General features: G+C 44.7%; 1 protein-coding gene across 2 annotated transcripts in view; it reads right to left on the minus strand.

The window, feature by feature from the left end:
• Window positions 1-14,890, minus strand: part of TBC1D8 (TBC1 domain family member 8) — a 48,775-nt gene extending 33,885 nt beyond the window's left edge. Inside the window, exons 1-2 of one of the 2 annotated variants that reach the window (XM_035557996.2) lie at window positions 14,645-14,890; window positions 2,961-3,071 (exon numbers count right to left, since the gene is read on the minus strand). In XM_035557996.2, coding sequence (XP_035413889.1) covers window positions 2,961-3,071; window positions 14,645-14,771 — 238 coding nt within the window. In that variant the 5' untranslated portion in view covers window positions 14,772-14,890. Of the gene's footprint in view, window positions 1-2,915; window positions 3,072-14,644 lie in introns of both variants that reach the window. The other variant, XM_050716494.1, reaches the window with a different exon arrangement.
• Window positions 14,891-17,226: the final 2,336 nt, after the last annotated feature.

Consider the following 17,226-nt stretch of genomic DNA (forward strand, 5'->3'; position numbering starts at 1 on the left):
TTTAGCTAAGAATTTTCCACCCTCCTCTGCTCCATTTTCCATAAAGAATGCCAAGTGGCAGGGAAACTTTCCAAGCTTTAACTTCCTTGACAGGAAGGTCTTGTGATGGAACTTCATAAATATCATTAATCAAGGTTAGATTTAAAAAAAAAAATCAAGAAAGAAGAGACACTTAAATGGCCTCTTTGTAAGGAAATCAGATTATATCAATTGTTAAGGACACCAGAAACAGTTGTTCTGTATTGAAATGGCTGCACAAAGAAAATACTGAGTTGATTCTCTACGTCTGGGCTACCTGAAAGATACCAGCTGTATGGGAGGGCTGGTGGGTTATCTCTTGGGAAATAAGAAATAAGACATCCTTCACTGTAGCATCCCCAGTGGCAGGGGTTGTCCCCCACTGAGGCTACTGCCCTCTTTCCTGTCTGCCTTCAGGTACCTCCACAAGCTGTGATCAAATGCTGAAAGATCTCTTTGTCCCTTTTATTTGGTCAGGCTAGCTCCTCAACTGTTTGGGTCCTTTCTTTATTTGTAATTTACACTTCTTGGCTTACACTTAAAGCTATCCTGTGATTTCACCCAAGCCTTGACAACCTTCTCCTTATTCCTCTGCCCATGCCAATGCTCTGCACAGCATTTTGTTCCACCTTTTCTGCACCTTCTTTATGTGTCCGTACCAAATGTGTATTCAGTCTAACCATCGCCTCAACTCCTCGTATTCCCTTCTCTAAACCCACCTGTCAGCAATCCCTTGCTCTCCCTCTCCTAAATGGTACTTCACTTGTCTGTTTTTCGTGGTTCTCTTTTGCCCACAAGCCTTCTGAAAGGAAAGACCTAAGTGGATCTGCACTAGGGCTGAGGTTAAGGGTTTTGTTTCCCCTTGCTGGTGTAGGATGATTAACCATCTGGGCTGAAACAGCTCTGCCAGAACAAGCGTGCTGGGCATGGATCAGACTTCCTAGCAGCCCTCAGAGATTTGCAAGAGTCTGTAACACAGATATGACCCTTACGCAGTAATTATCATTTCAGTCTGCAGCTCCTGGAACACAGGAGCGCCAACATCCAATTGGAAAATGTCGTTTTAATTAACTGCCTAATGACATGATGGCTATCCCTAATGCAGTTACACCGGGAGACGGGAAGGAGTTGCTAGAGCTGCTCCTTGTCTTTGCTACATAGCAGGAACTTAATTTGACTCGCTGTTCCTTCCAAATCCAGTAACAAGACCCTAACACTGTGTTTACGCAAAGCAAAGAGCTGGGCAAGCAGCGATGGCCACTTCTGTGCTGGGGCTCCTGCAGGGCCTCAGGGAGAGAAAAAGTCCCGTGCGGAGCTCCAGCTTTCTAAGAAAAGGGTCAGGTCACGCTGTTCCTCCAACTGCTGTTGCCAAAGCCCGTTCTCCCCTGGATGCTCACGTCAGGGTTTCACAACAGAGATATTATTCAGAAACAGCTCCAGCTATCATGGTTCTTAACTTCTGTGCAGCTCTGGCAGCGGCGTACGTGTCATGCCCTTACGGCATACAAAACAGATCCCTCTGCCTTCCACTCCATTACCGTAAATCTTATTTTCTCAGTGGTGAGTATTCATTTAAGAGGGCAAAAGAGAATTCTAGAAAACATTAATCTAGTAAGTTCATCTCAGCAAAATCCTTAACCATTCCAGCCAGGCAGGCTTTTGATTTGTAGTTCCTTCAATATAAAAAAGCTTTGGGCAAGAAGAGTATGGATAGGGCTAGGATCAGTCCCTGAAAGGAATATTATATACATTCAAATGATTAAGAAGCCCTTGACAGCAACACTTACTTTCACAATGAAAGCCAACCAGCTTCATCAGAAGACTAGAAGAGCGTGAAGCTCTTAAATTTCTCCAAGAGGTAGCATTATTTTAAAAAATAAACAAAATAATAAGGGGGTGAGGGGTGGGGATATAAAGCACCAAGCAATTGCAAAACCAAGAAAACCTAGCCACAACAGAAATAGAGTAAGCAAACTTTAAGTAATCTTCACACAGGCACAGGAGAAAAATCCCAATATCAATGGGGAAATGCAGAGGGATCTCTGCTAGGACCAAGGAACAAATGTTAAATGAGCTTGTACAGGGGCAGGATGCAGGATACACAGATTGCCCCTATCATTTGAAAGGACTACTGTGCCAAACAGCATCAACGACATGTCAGCATGTATATTAACTAACTATTTCATGTCTTGATCCATGCAAGAAAGGAAAGGAAAACCTGCTGTAAATTTCAATGCTAGGATTTTATAGACTGAAGAAGGGATGAGAACTGCAAACTGGTCAAACAAGGACTTTAAGAAGTTCACCCGGGTGGTTTTTAACATGCCCGAGTAAGGTTGCTGCAATTCCCATCCACATCAATTTCCTGAAGATGGGTTTGACTTCCAAAAGTTGCAGAAAAGGAATTAGTGCACAACAAACCCAGCAGTTAGACATTCTCCCTTGCCAACTCCATTTATCACCTACCTCATGTAAGATCTTCTAAGTGTTCCAGTTACACTTGATTATAATCAAATGTTGCAAGACATTTCACAGTTAGCAAGCAAAAGACAAGACTGATGAAAGCCAAGACTAAATAGCTTCTTGCTGTAAGGAACTTTCACTGCCATACAAAAAGATATGCATACGAGCAGAACCACACCACTTTGCAACAGACAGAAGATTAACGCAAAAACCCTCACCTAAACAAGCTTTCTATCGAAACTCCATTTTACCAGTTAACGTTTTCTCATGATGAATACCTAGGATTCTAACCAGAGGTTAATTTGGTTGTTAAACGAGCTATAGCCAAGAGCTTCACACCCGCACACGACCAGCTGGGGTTACCTTGAGCTTCTTGGACATGCAGGTGCTGAGCATGCTCAGAATCAGTTCGGGTTTTTTCGTATGTGACTCACCAATAGCTATGGCCCAGTAAACTTCTGATCCGTTCAATAACTCACCACAAGCAATGGCAGAGTAAACCTGTGAGCCTGGGACTTGCAGTAAAATTCGGAAGGGCGCGACGCGCGCGTTAGAATCCAGCACGGCATCCAGGGCACCCACCAGGCGACCTGCAGCCACGCACAAAGAAAAAGGGGGAGAAAAAAGCGAGTTAGAGCCAACTTTCACTGCCGTCAGTACTGCAGCCCTCGAGTCTTTTCGCATCTAAAACCAGAAAATTAAAATAGAGAACTTAACAATAGCAGTTCTGTCCCTGGTTTGTGTGGCGATTCACACAGGCTCAAAAGGCAAGAGGCAAACCAGATCAGAAGATCAAAAGCAGAACAAGCAATTTTGTGTTTCCGGTTTTGCCTCATGTGTATGTATATACAGTCACAGAACTGCAGCGAACACCTGGGGGAACCTGAGAGGTTACCGTGCCAGCCCCTGCTCTGGAGCTGGATAAATGCACCTGTGCCAGAAATCGCGTTTGTCTAACCTGTTCTTCAAAACCTCCCACAACCAAGATGCAACCACCTCCCCAGCAAGCCTCTTCCACTATTGTCATTAGGTATTCTTACAGCAAAAACAAACAAACAAGCCAACCACCACAATCCTAAACTGTCTCGCTGGAAATGAATCCTGCTCCCCGGAACACGGAGAGTAATTGGCCACGGATGTTTTTGATGTTAATACTTGACATACTGAAAAAGTATCAACATCGTTCCCTGCTGTTTAATGCTTTCTCTTGTTCTAAAGAAACCCCAATTGCCTCACGTCTTCCTCACGGGTCATGTTTGTGAACCAGCTCATTGTTCCTGAGCTTATCTCTAAGTGTGACGCTCAGAACTGGACGTGATGCTGTACAAAGAGTACAAACCATCTCCTGTATCTTGCATACCCGTAACTGTATCCAAGAATGCTTGCGGTCGTATCCCAGTGCAAATTGGCACTTGACTTACAGAGCGGTAAACTAATTTCTGAGAGTTGGAGCAATTGCAACCACCCAGAAGACTCCCAGTCCGGAGGCCAGCTGGAGTTGCTGGCCTTTCCCCTTCCCTCCTCCAGCAGGCAGAACCAAGGTATGCATGGAAAAGTCATCCAAGTGCCACGATTTGCAAGCTGGCATATTAAAGTAACTCAGCACTGGTTATTGGCTTCCATCACTTACAAAAATTGATTCGTTGTATCTACAACTTTTCTGCAATACTGCACTTTTTCTTCGCACGTTTTATTTTTTCCAAGCTAATTGCTGTATTTACAGCTGTATTTTTGTTCCTTCGCCATCGATCCAACACCAAATGAACCGGCCAGAAGTTTTGCCAGCCCTTGGCATCACTTTCAGTTTTTATAATTGCATTCAACCAGCCCATTATCTAAGTGATTAATGGAAACAATAAAATGAGACCTACAAAGGCCTCATCTGAAATGCCTCCTCACTTGGACAACAAGCCACTGGTAATTAATTTGAGCACAGCACAACAAAGCAGCAGTGTTACCACTTTCTGGTCTGGGAGGTATAAGAGTTGCACATGGAACGGCATCAAAAACCTTCCAAAAGCAAAGATGATTACATCACCTACTTCCTCCTCGCATTCACACACCCTGTTCATGCCTTCAAAGCCAGGCAGACGTTGGACACGAAAACGTTTTAAAAGTATACCGTGAGATACTCAGCAACAACTCGCTTCTCAGCTAAATGCACATCGAGATGTAACACCCATCTGTTCAAAATGGAGACCGGAATTTGGTGACCAATACTTTATATGATACCAGAAAATGCCACATGCCCTTCCGTAACTGCAGCACAAAAGAAATCATCCAAGTATAAAAGGTAGCAAATTATCCGTGCTCACAGAAAACACAGCATCAGTCTTCAAAATAGCTGGATGAAAGCCTGTAGGATAGCATCAAAGCATGCAGAGCACAAAATTGTGGTTTACCTTCCAAATTTCAAAAGACTTGAGACATTACAAGAAAGAAAAAGAAACTTACAAAGTGCTGTTCATGATTTCCCCGATGACAGATCTAGGAGAAAGGTTTCTTTTTAATTTCACTAAAGTCACTGAAAAAAGTCAACTAATACTTAGTGCTATGAAAATCCTATAAGAACACTTAATGAACATCTGAGTCGTGAAGAACTTGTTTTCAGAAATTACGAAAAAATGCATCAAAGTACAGAAGGAGCTGCAAAATTTGTTTTTACTTCTTAGCCTGTGCAAAATTAATTCCCTTTTCTGTTCCTGAATAACTGACAAGAAAAACCAATTCCTCTTCTCATTGTTGACTTCTGCTTACAATTTCCATCTTGCTTATCAACTATTACCAAAAAAAAAAGAAAAAGCTTCCTCCTTCAACCAAGAACCATGCAAATAAAAAATCATGTCCCTTGCGTAAACTACCCATAGCTAAAAGACGAACCAAGGTCTGTGCTATTCTGCTGCTTCTGCGTCCAGAATAGAGCCCAAGCAACAAGCTTGTTCAGTACAGCCTCGTGACTACAGTTTAGCATCCACACTTCTACAGCAGGTCAGCCCCGTGTGAAATTGATGTACGAGTGCCAAAACATAAAGGAGAGACTGAGAGAAGCGGAGTGGGGGAACAAGACCTTCCAAGAGAGCATTTGCGAGGGCATAAAAAGGATTTAACACTGATTAATACATCCAGGCTGACCATAATTGAATGGAAGCTGAAGTAGAATGAAAATGACTAAAACTAGAGGCAAAATTTTTTAAGTGTGAGTTGTCTCCTGTTCACTTGGAGTCACATTGAAGCATTAAACAACCAAAAAATCCCTGGACAAACACGCAAGAAACTTGACACAATACACTGACTTTGAAACATGCTTTGAAAAACACCTAGCATGTGGGCAAGCACCTTTCTCAAACAGTGTCCTAACAGCTTCTTCCATGGAAGGGTCTCTTGTAAGATATATAAAGGGTCTCTTGCTCACAGATACATATAAATTATACAAAGTTTTTTTTCTGGTTTGCTTGCTGATGCCTTAGTATGCCTTCAGCTAGGGTGAAGCAGACCTCTATCACAAGTGACAGTGCAACCCGTTATATCTATAGGGCAGTCAAAAACTAAAAGGATTCAGAAGCAGAGGGCAAAAGGGGAGAAAGACTGCTACACGGGTTTCTTTCCCAAAGCTCCCATTGATTTTTGTTTTGTGGGAGAAGGCTTCTGGCAGGAACTTAAACTTCCAAGTACCTCTTTCCCCTTACATGCCACTCTACCAACTTCTTGTCAGCTTTTTGACCTCCCAAGACGCAGAACTATTTCAGGGAAGCAGTTAACTGTGTATGGACTGCATTTTGGGAAGCTGCAGACACTGGTTTGAAAGGACGTCTGCTAGCAAGTACCAAGAAAACCTCTCAGATTCCTCAAAACGTGCAAGGAACGTCACACCTAAAGAACACTCCCAGGATAAAATTCCTACATAAATCTCAGGCTTAACGTATGCTTATAAAAATATGGAGGAGGGGGCAGAAGTGGAAAAGGAAATACCCTTATTGAAATGACATGTTTTGCCTCAATATATCGATCACTTCGGCTGAAAGCTGGATTTCAGACAGAGGGAACATCTGCCTATATTTTTTTCAGAAGCGAGCCTCTCAATCAAAACTGAAAAACTTAAATAAACTCAAGTTTAAAAATCAGCAAGGAACCAGGGGATTCCTTCCCCATTCTGTAACAGGTAGGTAGTGTCTCCCTTGTACAGAGGTCAATCTGTAACTAAATGGAATGCCAGCAGGATTTCGTGCACCGTATAATCAGATTTTGCTATCCAAGTAAATACCAACTGAGTGATGTAGAACAAACTTGTTGAGCATTTTTTCACAGAAAAAAAAAAAGTCAAGGTTATTTTATAAAGAACTGGTTCTCAAACGCATCAACAAAAGTGCTTCACGCTTCTTTTCATCTTTAAAGACACATTTCCTTATACCCCTACAGAAAGATAAGAGATCCCATTACAAGCTATTCTATGTCACGCCCATAACTAATCTAGACAAAGGAACATCCATACAGTAAATTAATCTAACTGGAACTGGTTTAGGAAAAAAATCACAGAATCACAGAATGGTTTGTTTTGGAAGGGACCTTAAAGATCATCTAATTCTACCCTCCTGCCATGGGCAGGGACACCTCCCACCAGACCAGGTTGCCCAATGCCCCATCCAGCCTGGCCTTGAACACCTCCAGGCATGGGGCATCCACAGCTTCTCTGGGCAGCCTGTGCCAGGGCCTCACCACCCTCTGAGTGAAGAAATTCCTCCTTATATCTAATCTAAATCTACCCTTTTTTAGTTTAAAACCATTACCCCTTGTCCTATCACCACACTCCCTGACAAGAGTCCCTCCCCATCTCTCTTACAGGCCCCCTTTAGGCACTGGAAGACTGCTATAAGGCCCTATAGATACAAAGGCCCTACAGATATAAAATACAAGATATATAGATATAAAATATAAGGCCCTGTAGATACAAAATATCTATTACTTCCATCTTTTAGGACAATGCTCAAGAGACAACCCACGACACTAACAGTTACGCCTAGCTGAACAGCACACAAGTAAAGGTACCCCCCAACATAGAACAAGGAGACCATTTCTGCATACTTCCATCATACTTTCAAAACCTTACAGGGAAATTTTTCAGAACTACTCAAATGCCTTCCCATACTTGGGGTGGTCACTTCAGCAGTAAGACTGATCATTTAGGAGTCTAAGACCCATATATTAATAAAGTCCTCAAAAAAATCAGGCAAAAGAGCAAAGCCACTACTATTTATTTGCAAAAATAAATAAATAAATAAATAAATCAGAGTTAAACTGAACGCTAAGTCACAAGGAAGATAGCAGTATCACCATACTGTGCAATGTTACCCTTGAGGTCCTGGTCCCCAAAGCCATTTGCTTAACACAAACTTTGACATCCATCACAAAGCATGGGGTGACATACAGCGTAGTTCAAAGGCAAAGTAATACACAGGATCTCCAGTTGGCTGGTAAGAAACTCTGATAGTGCTTTTAAAATGTAGGGTGCAGCATGCACGTGGCAAGGAGGCACCTCTTCCACCTATGTGCCACAGCCCTGAACCTCCCCAAAAGCAGGTGCTTACACCCCCTCTCCTAAAACCAGACAGGTCACACAGCAGCCAGGGTCCAACCTGCACTTTCAGCATTTTCATTAATGGTTTTAGCCACCCTACAAGCAAACAGGCCACCGCCAAAATTTGAAGCAGAGAGAAAAGTGTCCTTCCAGCTCTCCTTGGTCTGCTTGAAAAAAAAAGACTTGAGGTTTCCGTTGTACTGGAAACCAGCACAGCCGGACAGGCATGCTTTAGTTTTATCTGCCAAATCAAGCCCTCCAGAGAAAATGGGCAGAGGATCATCATAGCACCCGGACCCAAATCCTCCTGCGGAGATGCCCAGCTCCTCCCCAGCAGGTGTTCCTCTCGGCTGGAGCAGAAGCTGCAGGCAGCTGGGGCTCTGTCGGAAAAATGATAACATCAAGACGTCTCTGGGGACTGTGATGACTGGTGGCTGCTCTGGAGGACCACTCAGAAGAGCAGTCTGCAGCTACACTTACCTATATTATGTCAAAGACCTGTGTTAAGTACTTGCTCTCTTTAGTGAATCAGGCTGGGTTATTTTTGTTAGACACAACCACCACCGATGCTGGACTCAAGGATTTACGACTACACCGACAGACCCTCACCCCAGCACAAAGCTTTAAAGCATGATGCATGCCTCTGAATGCATCCTCAGGAGCTCAGCACTGCCTTTTACTGCTGCTCACTACCTCTGTTCCCCCATCAGAAACATGAAGGCTGCAAGAAAAAGAAGCCTGGGAAACAAAAGCAGCAGCTTGGCAAAATGCATACCCTACTCAACAGGATGAAGTTCTTACAAAGAAGTGGAAGGAGCTAATGGTGCAGGTTGCTTCCCAGCAGACGCAGCTTTGCACTGAGAGTTAATAGCTACAAGTGGCACTCTCAGCTGCTCAGGCATGAGAATTTGGAGGGGGGAAAAAAAGGAGAGAAAAAAAAAGCATCTGTATCAGAAGGGTAGTTTCTTGCCCACGGCAAGACTAGGAGCTGAGATGCCCTGAGGACCCCCTTGGCACATCTTCACCCTGATCTCCTGCATCTTGGCAGGGCGCCCACTCATCCCGTAGAGGCTGGACACAGCCCAGGACACTGGGTAGGGAGCTGCTGCTTGCCAGAGGTGGCTGCTCCCAGCAGAAACATCTGGGGCCTTCTCTACATCTTGATACGATTTTAAAGTTCAAACCACAGGTGTTTAGCAGGTTGTTACTTTCACTCAGGCCTCCCTAAAAGCTATGTTTATGTTAGATAAGAGCAGCACGAGTTGTGAAGGCCACCAACTGGCTTAACGCCTTGGCTTGACACCGGACATTGTCTTGTTGGATTCTGCTAAATTATATAAACAGGTTTTGATACAATGCAGCTTCCAGACAGAGCATCTCTCAAGAGGCTTTCTTCCACCCTCCAAAATAAAAGCTACACAACTTATTTGTGTAAGCACGTAAGAAATTTCAGCGTAATGGCCTACTGCTCCGAGCAGTTATTAACCCAGGGAAACACGAGCACTCGAGCCTTTCGGTTACTTTCAGTCTGTGCTTTGTCAGATCAAACACTGCCACGACGTAATTTTTCATCTTCCTTTTTTTATTATTACTTTATTTTTAAATCTTGAACACAGAAATGAATGGAAGCACATGCTTTAATCGCCGTCCCCAGCCTGCGTGCTGGGCAAGAGCGCAGCCTGGCCTGGCTCTTGCGCCATGGCGACGCAGGCCGCACTCGCAGCAAGCCCCGCCAAATGCCTCGCTTCTCTCCTTGCAACAAGTGTGAATGGAAAGGGCTTTCTACCTGAAAACCTACAGGAATTGGGACACGCAAGCTCACAGCTCCGTAAATTACCCGACACGGGACGGGACGCTGCTCCAGGCACTGTGATAAAAAGCCATGCCTCGCACTGTTGGCGAGTGGTGTTAATAACACTAAAGGGAAGGAGCCAGCGTTACTAAAACTCTGCCACCAGGCACGCTCAATGATTTTCCTGTCTTTTTGTGGTCCATTTGGACTCCACAAGAGGAAAATAAAGAGCTGCTGTAGCTGTTGACTGGCTTACAGCACTGCACAGGCTGGTGGTCTAAGCAGATGGGGCCCAGATCCCCCTCTCCATACACAGGTGCATCCTCGCCTTTAATACAAGGAGGCTGAAATACAGATAAAACAGGCAGGCAGAAGGAGCCAGAGCAGCACATACAGAGTCCGGAGCAAAGCTGGGGGTGAGAAATGTGAGTGTTGAGCTTTGCAGGATGAAGCCTGGCCTCCCCATTGCAACCCCTGCTGCAGGAGGCAGCCCCCAGGCCAAGCACTCTGCTGGGAAGAAGCCACCTGCACAGGAAAAGAGCTTATAACATGTTACTGGAAACGCGAGGAAAAAAAAAATAAGAAAGGAAAGGGTAGAGGGAAAAAACCTGCCGATCTGAATTCCAGCTGTGGGCAAGGCTAGATAACATTTTGATGAGAGTTCAAGCTTTCAGTAAACTATTTGCATTTCCCCCGTCCTTGTGCAAGGTTCCAGATAGCTTGCCCTTAAAAAACAAAGTCATAAATACAGACGTTGGGCACTAATAACTATCCTTTATTAACACGGTTGATGTGTCATCTTCCTTTCCTCAATCTACTGCATCCAAAATACAAGGTTTTTTTTGTAATTAGAACTCAAATTTAACCTTTGTCTATCAGTAGATACCAACATGCTTTGTTATCTTACTCATATTTTAATCTGAAAAGGCAACTTTCCCTGATGTTGGTAGATGGACGGTTTTGAGGGCTATATCAGGACAGATCTTTTAATAAGCTACCCGCTTTGCCTTTCACCCCTCCAGAAGGTTAAAAAATATATATAATGCATTTGCTTTCTCTATTAAAATCCCAAGCCTTGACTGCATTTTGACCCTCTCCTGTTAAGAGTGCAATAGATGAGAACAATCAAGATGGGATTCCTGCCTTAGCCATGGGAACCTTCAACTTCTGTGGTCTTCCTGCTGCCTTTCTCTGAATGTACGATTTATTTATTTTTTAGCCTGACCTTGGGAGATGAACAGGACTAATAAAAGCTGATGTATGCAAGACAATTACAGTATTATTTGGACTGATGAGTATGAAAGAGAAGCAAAACATCTTTTGCTTTTTAATTCCCACCCCCCCTCCCCCCCCGAAAAAAAGGGCATAGAGCTTACCAATAGTCATCTTGTTATGTGCATTAAGATTTCAAAATCCAGTCAAGGGGAAAACAAGGAACAGAGCTCTTACCATGTAATTAGTCAAGATCTCTACTCACAAGCAGGATGCGCTCTATAGATCAGTTTGAAAAACAGCACCCTGCAACAACGCTATTTAAAAGAGAAAATAAAATAAAGATGGGGGGGTTGCTCAACTACTGGCAATAGCTTAAGTGTATTTATTATGCCTACCACATTTATTTTTATTAAAAGAATAAGGTTCATATTCACATACAGAAGACGTCTCTTTTTGCCAGGGTATTATTTGATATTTAAGGTTGAGAACTGTAAGGGCTTATAAGATCTTAAGGAGAAACAGATTTCTCTTTAAAATGTTCATCTTCTGAGAAACAAAAAACATTTAGGACCACATCCATCTTGGAAAATGCCCTAAGACGAAAACAGTTGGAGGTTGGAAGAATATCTGCGGGAAATACAACTAAATTAAAAAAAAAGGTAAAACAGGAACAAAATATAATTTTTATTGATCTATTTCAAGCAAGAAGTTGAAGAAGCACTGTATCTCAAAAAATAAAGACAAAAAGCTGCTTGAAACAGTTTACAGACTTCGGAGTTTATTTTAAAATTTTATTTAGCATTATTTATAAAAGGAAAAATTCACAATTACTTAGAAGGATCTTGAGTGCTTTTTATATACTAAGTGTGTGCAATGTGAAGTACTGTGTAACCAAACCGCAAAGTTAGCTGCTTGGAAGGAGTGAAAAGCTACTCTTAATCTGGTGCCCACAATGAAAACATTCCCAACAAGTTTCAGAACATGCAGCTTTGCTGTCAAAATGCACAAAATGAATCTGATCAAACAGGAGGGTGAATGAAGCTTTCAACACCCCCCAATAAAAACAGAAGTAGCGATTCACTTACATGCTAAGCCATCATGCACTATTCTACCATAAAGGATTTGACTACTGATGGCATCTGAAGCTTATCATTAACACGTAACCTTGGAGCCAACAACACTGGCAAGTACCAGATCCATCTAACTTAGACCTATTAATCGTGGCTAAATGACAAGTCTTTTTGTCATTACATAGGGAGGTCTCCACTAACGGCCAAAAAAACCCCAAAGCTATTACCAACATAAATTAATGAGCTAATTATTTTAGGAAAAAAAAAACTCTGATTTAAAATTAAATTAAAAATTAGTTGCTAATTAAAAAATATAATTCAGTTTCTACAGAGTATTTCTAAAACATTAGCAATTTCCTTCTTGAGTCTCTAATCCAACAAAGGTCTCAAGTAGAGATCCAGGCTAACTGGCAAGTTAAACATTTACTCAAAAAGCACATCCCTCGGGAAGACAGGAAAAGAACTGCACCGGTCAGGTAATGAACAGTTAAACACTGCCTCCATCATTTTTTGTACCTACTGTTTGCAGACCTGCTGTACACTCAGTAACTGCCCTAGAAGACAAATCAAATAACAGTAGCAAATATAGTCTCTCTCTTACCAACATCCGCTCAGAGTCCAAGTGAAACACACTACTCAAAGAAAGAAAGGCAGATATGGAAGGAAAGCACTTTCCTGTGATAGATCTCCTCTAGTCCATCCTTCAGGAATTAAATCCAGATAAAATACACCCTGGAGCTGTGCTAACTTACTCCTATGTAATGGATAAAATGCCCCACGTAAGGAGAGAGAAGCGTCCTAGAGAAAAAAAAATGCAACCATGAGAATAGGGCAATAAAACAGATGTCCTCTCATAGGTTCAGGGACAACATCACGTTGCAGGAACAAGTAGAAGGGCAGCTCAGGTGTGGCATAATCCTGGCACTGCCATTTCACTCTGCTTAAAGCAAATTATGTCGGGTGGTCCACAGCACCATCTGCACACTCTACTTATGAAATCTAAGTCTCCTCATTGTGTTCTTTTTTTTTTTTACCCTGTTGATCCCGGACGGACTCTGAGTGAAACACGGCTTGAGCATATGCAGCCTCAATGCAGGAGCTGAGACCCTCTCTGATGGAATCACCTGTTTTCATGAAACATACAGGGTCTTTACCTCTTTCAAACATCTACCCTTCTGTCAAATCTAGCTGGAATTGGCCAAGGCTCAAGTTACTGAAGGGAAAAGAAAACAGATAACATTCTCACTTAAGCTTTGTTTCACCAGCAAAGCAAACAAAACCAAAGTTATGGCTCTCCAGCTTGGCAGACCATATTCTGGAATACAGTAATATTTCACTGACCTTCGTCTCTGTTGTTCTGGGAAAGGCAGGAGGCAGGTACCAGTAAGCTGTCTCTACATTCACGTAAAGCAAGAATTGAGACCCAAGCTCGGCACCAAAAGGAAACAGACTTACCAGCCAAGCCAAACTGTTTCTCAGTACAGGTCTCCATTTTGATTGTCCCAAGTAAAAAATTGGGAAAAAAATAAAATAAAAAATAAAATAAGCTGCCTACCTCCAGCTATGCTTAATGCGCCTACACACTTGCTCTTTTGTTACAGGACTCTAATTTCTAATCCCTTCTTAAATACTGATATTTCCAAACTGTTTCAGAGACTGTCAGAACTTACAGTTCCCTTAGAAAATGTTTTCTAAGGCAGGAGTGGCTCGGCTCTGCCAGCCAAAAGAGATTTGTGCAAGCCTGTGCGCTGGAGATTCGGCAAAATGATTCACCTGAAAGCAAACCAGAGAGCAAAGCGGTGTGTTTTGGTTTAAGCTTGCAAGCCTCTGCCGCGGAAAGCTCGGGCACGAGGAGTTAATAGTTGTGGATCTGAAACTCATGATCGTCCTGGACCCAAATCAAGCAGCTGTAAAAGGTTATTTTTAACTCTGGAAATTAATCCACGTCGCCCTTACGATCACAAAAGGGGGTGGCCTGCGAGTTCCTCGCGGGGGGCCGGGGAAAATCAGAGGGCAGAGGTTTGCCTAAGGCTCCCATCCACTTCTCCAGGGCTGGCATTTTGTTAGCAATGCAGGGGTAACGTGGGACCTAGGAAGCCCAAAGGAAGTTTTTAGGAAGCTGCGCCCGGGCTAAACTGCTATAAAGTAATAGTAATAGTGCGGGAAGCGGTGTAAGGGGCAGCGAGAGCTTTCACTAACACCAAAATGAGACCTGATAACGCAGGCTCTTTCCCTCGCCGCGTAAAACACTCCCTGTGCACACACCAGACCAGCCCCCCGGACACCCAAACCGCCCTAAAAGTCCCGATTTCTCCCCGAAAGCCCGAAGCAGCTTCAGGCACGGGCTGCACCACCGGTGCCTCAGGACCCCCCCGCGCCGAGCCGAGCCGAGCCGAGCCCGAACAAAGAGGCCGCTCCCGCCTCCCCGCAGCCCGCCCCGGCCCCGCCGGCACCGGGCACCCTCCCGGAGCCCCCTGCCCGTGCCCGGAGCCCCCCGGCCGTGCCCCGAGGTACCCGTGAAGCGCCCTCCGGCGTCGCCGTGCCCCCGACGGCGCTGCAGCACGAAGTAGCCGCTGCTCTTCTGCGTGACCCAGAGCTTGAGGGCGTTCTTCAGCAGCACCTCCTCGGGCTTCAGCCACATGGCGACCCCCCCGTCCCCGGTCCGGGATCCTTCGGCTCCGAGACCACCCCCCCCCCCCCCCCCGAGCCGCTCTCACGTCGCCCCCCGCGGGCTCCGCCGCGCCGGCTGCCTCCGAGCGGGCCCGGCCGCCGGGGAGGGGCCGGAGGCGGAGCCCAGGGGCCGGGGGCGGGGACCCCCGGTTCCATATCCATCATTTGGGCAGCTGGGACCCCCCCCCAGCAAAGGGGATTTGGCCGAAAATCCTACACCTGAGAGAACTCGGGAGGCTGTTCTGGGAAATCTGATTTCCCGAGTTCCCTGTAAGAGGATTCGTGCAGGCAGCGGTGGCTGGGATGTGGGAGGTGGACGCGTGGATTCGCGTCCGGCTGCCAGTGGAAATATTTAGCAGGCAAAAGTGTCGCTGGCCGCAGTCTGGTAAACACTGCGGGATCTGCGTCTTTTTACGATTTCGGCGTGAAGCGATGTTTTCATCTCCATAGCAAGCAAGCGTTGTGAGCGTCCTACTCGTCGGATGTAAAAATAAAGGCTAATAAAAGGAGGAGATGATGGGCGTCCACACTACAAAGTCTTTAAAAATTCATGAGAGTGTAAGAAGGGGTTATTTCAAAGGCTCTTTCAGGATAAGAATAGCTCAAGAGTTTCCTGTTCCCCCAAAATGATCCTGAAGACATGTAAGTCTTGGCATTTCAATGTTCAGTGAGGTGTTTCTTCCCTTTTCAGATAGTTGATTATTAACTTCCATTCTTGTTTTTCGGAGTTTTTTTACATTCAGCTCTGTTTTTTGAGCACACTGGTTTGAGTCCTATGTGGGAAGAGGACCGAGAGGACTGCTGACCGTTGAGGTGCTTTAGACCTCGAGAGTTACACAGCGTGTTTCAGCATCCCATCACGCACGTTGCCTTCGTTAACGCCGTCGTGAGATACACTGAGCCCAACCAACAGCACTTCTTCAAAGCCACAGGCTCTGTAACCACATCAAAGCCGGCCTGACAATCGTTCAATCAAAGTGTTACAACTCATGCTTTCTATCTGAGCAGTTTCTCCAACACATGGCATCTGTGGAAGGAGGTTGGCAAAGAACCTCTTAGAGATGGCTTTGGAGAGGGAAAAAAGGGGGTGGATGAGAAGAGGGAAAACTCATCCTGGATGACAGAGTAAATCAAAGCACTCTTTAATATATGATGTAATAAATACTTGGCATACATTGGAAACAGGAGTGTACATCTTTCTCAACACAGCATCGCGTGAAGATTTCCCTTTCTCAGGGAAGCCAGCAGAGCATGCCGATGCTCCCGAGCCACTACAGCCTGAAGTCGTACAGCGCTCACCACCTGCCATAAACTGCCAGCTCAGGTGTTTTGAGCAGTTCCTGGCCCTTGTTGTAGCACGGCCCAGGTTTGTTCACACATGCCGTTCCTTGGGCTCTTTCCTGCCTCTCGTAACCTCTGGCAGAAGGGCAGCCGCAGACATGGGGAAGCAGAAGCACAGCCGCCTTGGCACTGAACCGGCGCCAGCAACCTCGAGGTCAGCAGGGGTTGCGGGAAGGAGCTGAGCATGCTTATTGTATTATTTAACCAAGAACCTGCAAGGAAAAAGCCCATACACATATATGTCCCTTGTCACCAAATGACGCAGCCTCTACCTGCTAACTGGAGAGCCTTTGGGAACAGCTGGTGGAAGGTTTGTGTCTGTGGAGAAAGCCCTGCAGTCATGCACTGGCTGTTTCCATTCTATGTGAACTGGATCTGGACCTGAGGATCTTCTGAAATCTCACACGGAGAAATAGTTTTATAATGGTGGTGTCTGGAGAGGTAAACAAAACCAGAGAGGATGGGCATCTGATAGATTATTAGACACAAAACAGCATGCTGTGAAGATATACACCTTGCTGTGTATTTTCTTACACAGTCTAGGAAAGAACAGAGCTATCTCACACTGCATTACCCAATTTCCCAAAGGTACTTAAGCTTAGTAGGCTGAAAAAATAACTTCAGAAATAAATTAAGATGTAACTGAAAGGAAAGAACTGAAATAAAATGAGGTTTCTGGCCTGCATTCGGTTTATTTATAATGCTGCGTATCACTGCTAGATTTAAGCCACAAATAGCAAAAGACAGGGAGTCTGCCTTTCAGACTGCACTGGAGCAAATAATCAATCGCACCTGAAATAAACTGCAGTTGCAGAGGGGGCATCGTAAACTGCATAGCTCCCGAGGGTCTGAGACAGCGTACAAAGGGAGCAGAGGGAAGTCACAGGGAAGACGTTGCCTTCTCCTCTTGCTTTTTTCACTGATTTCTTTCCTAACCCCTCTTGGTTCATCTCTTAACCATAAAGCATGTGTAACTTTTCCTCTGAATATCACCAAGGTGCTCGGAGGAGGTGGATTCCTCACGTGTATAAAATGAGTCGTGCATCTATGGGAAGGAAACAAGTAGCCACAACGGTCTGGCTCTC

The sequence above is a fragment of the Cygnus atratus genome, chromosome 1 (genome assembly GCF_013377495.2).
Source record: "Cygnus atratus isolate AKBS03 ecotype Queensland, Australia chromosome 1, CAtr_DNAZoo_HiC_assembly, whole genome shotgun sequence".
Classification (NCBI taxonomy): Eukaryota; Metazoa; Chordata; class Aves; order Anseriformes; family Anatidae; genus Cygnus; species Cygnus atratus.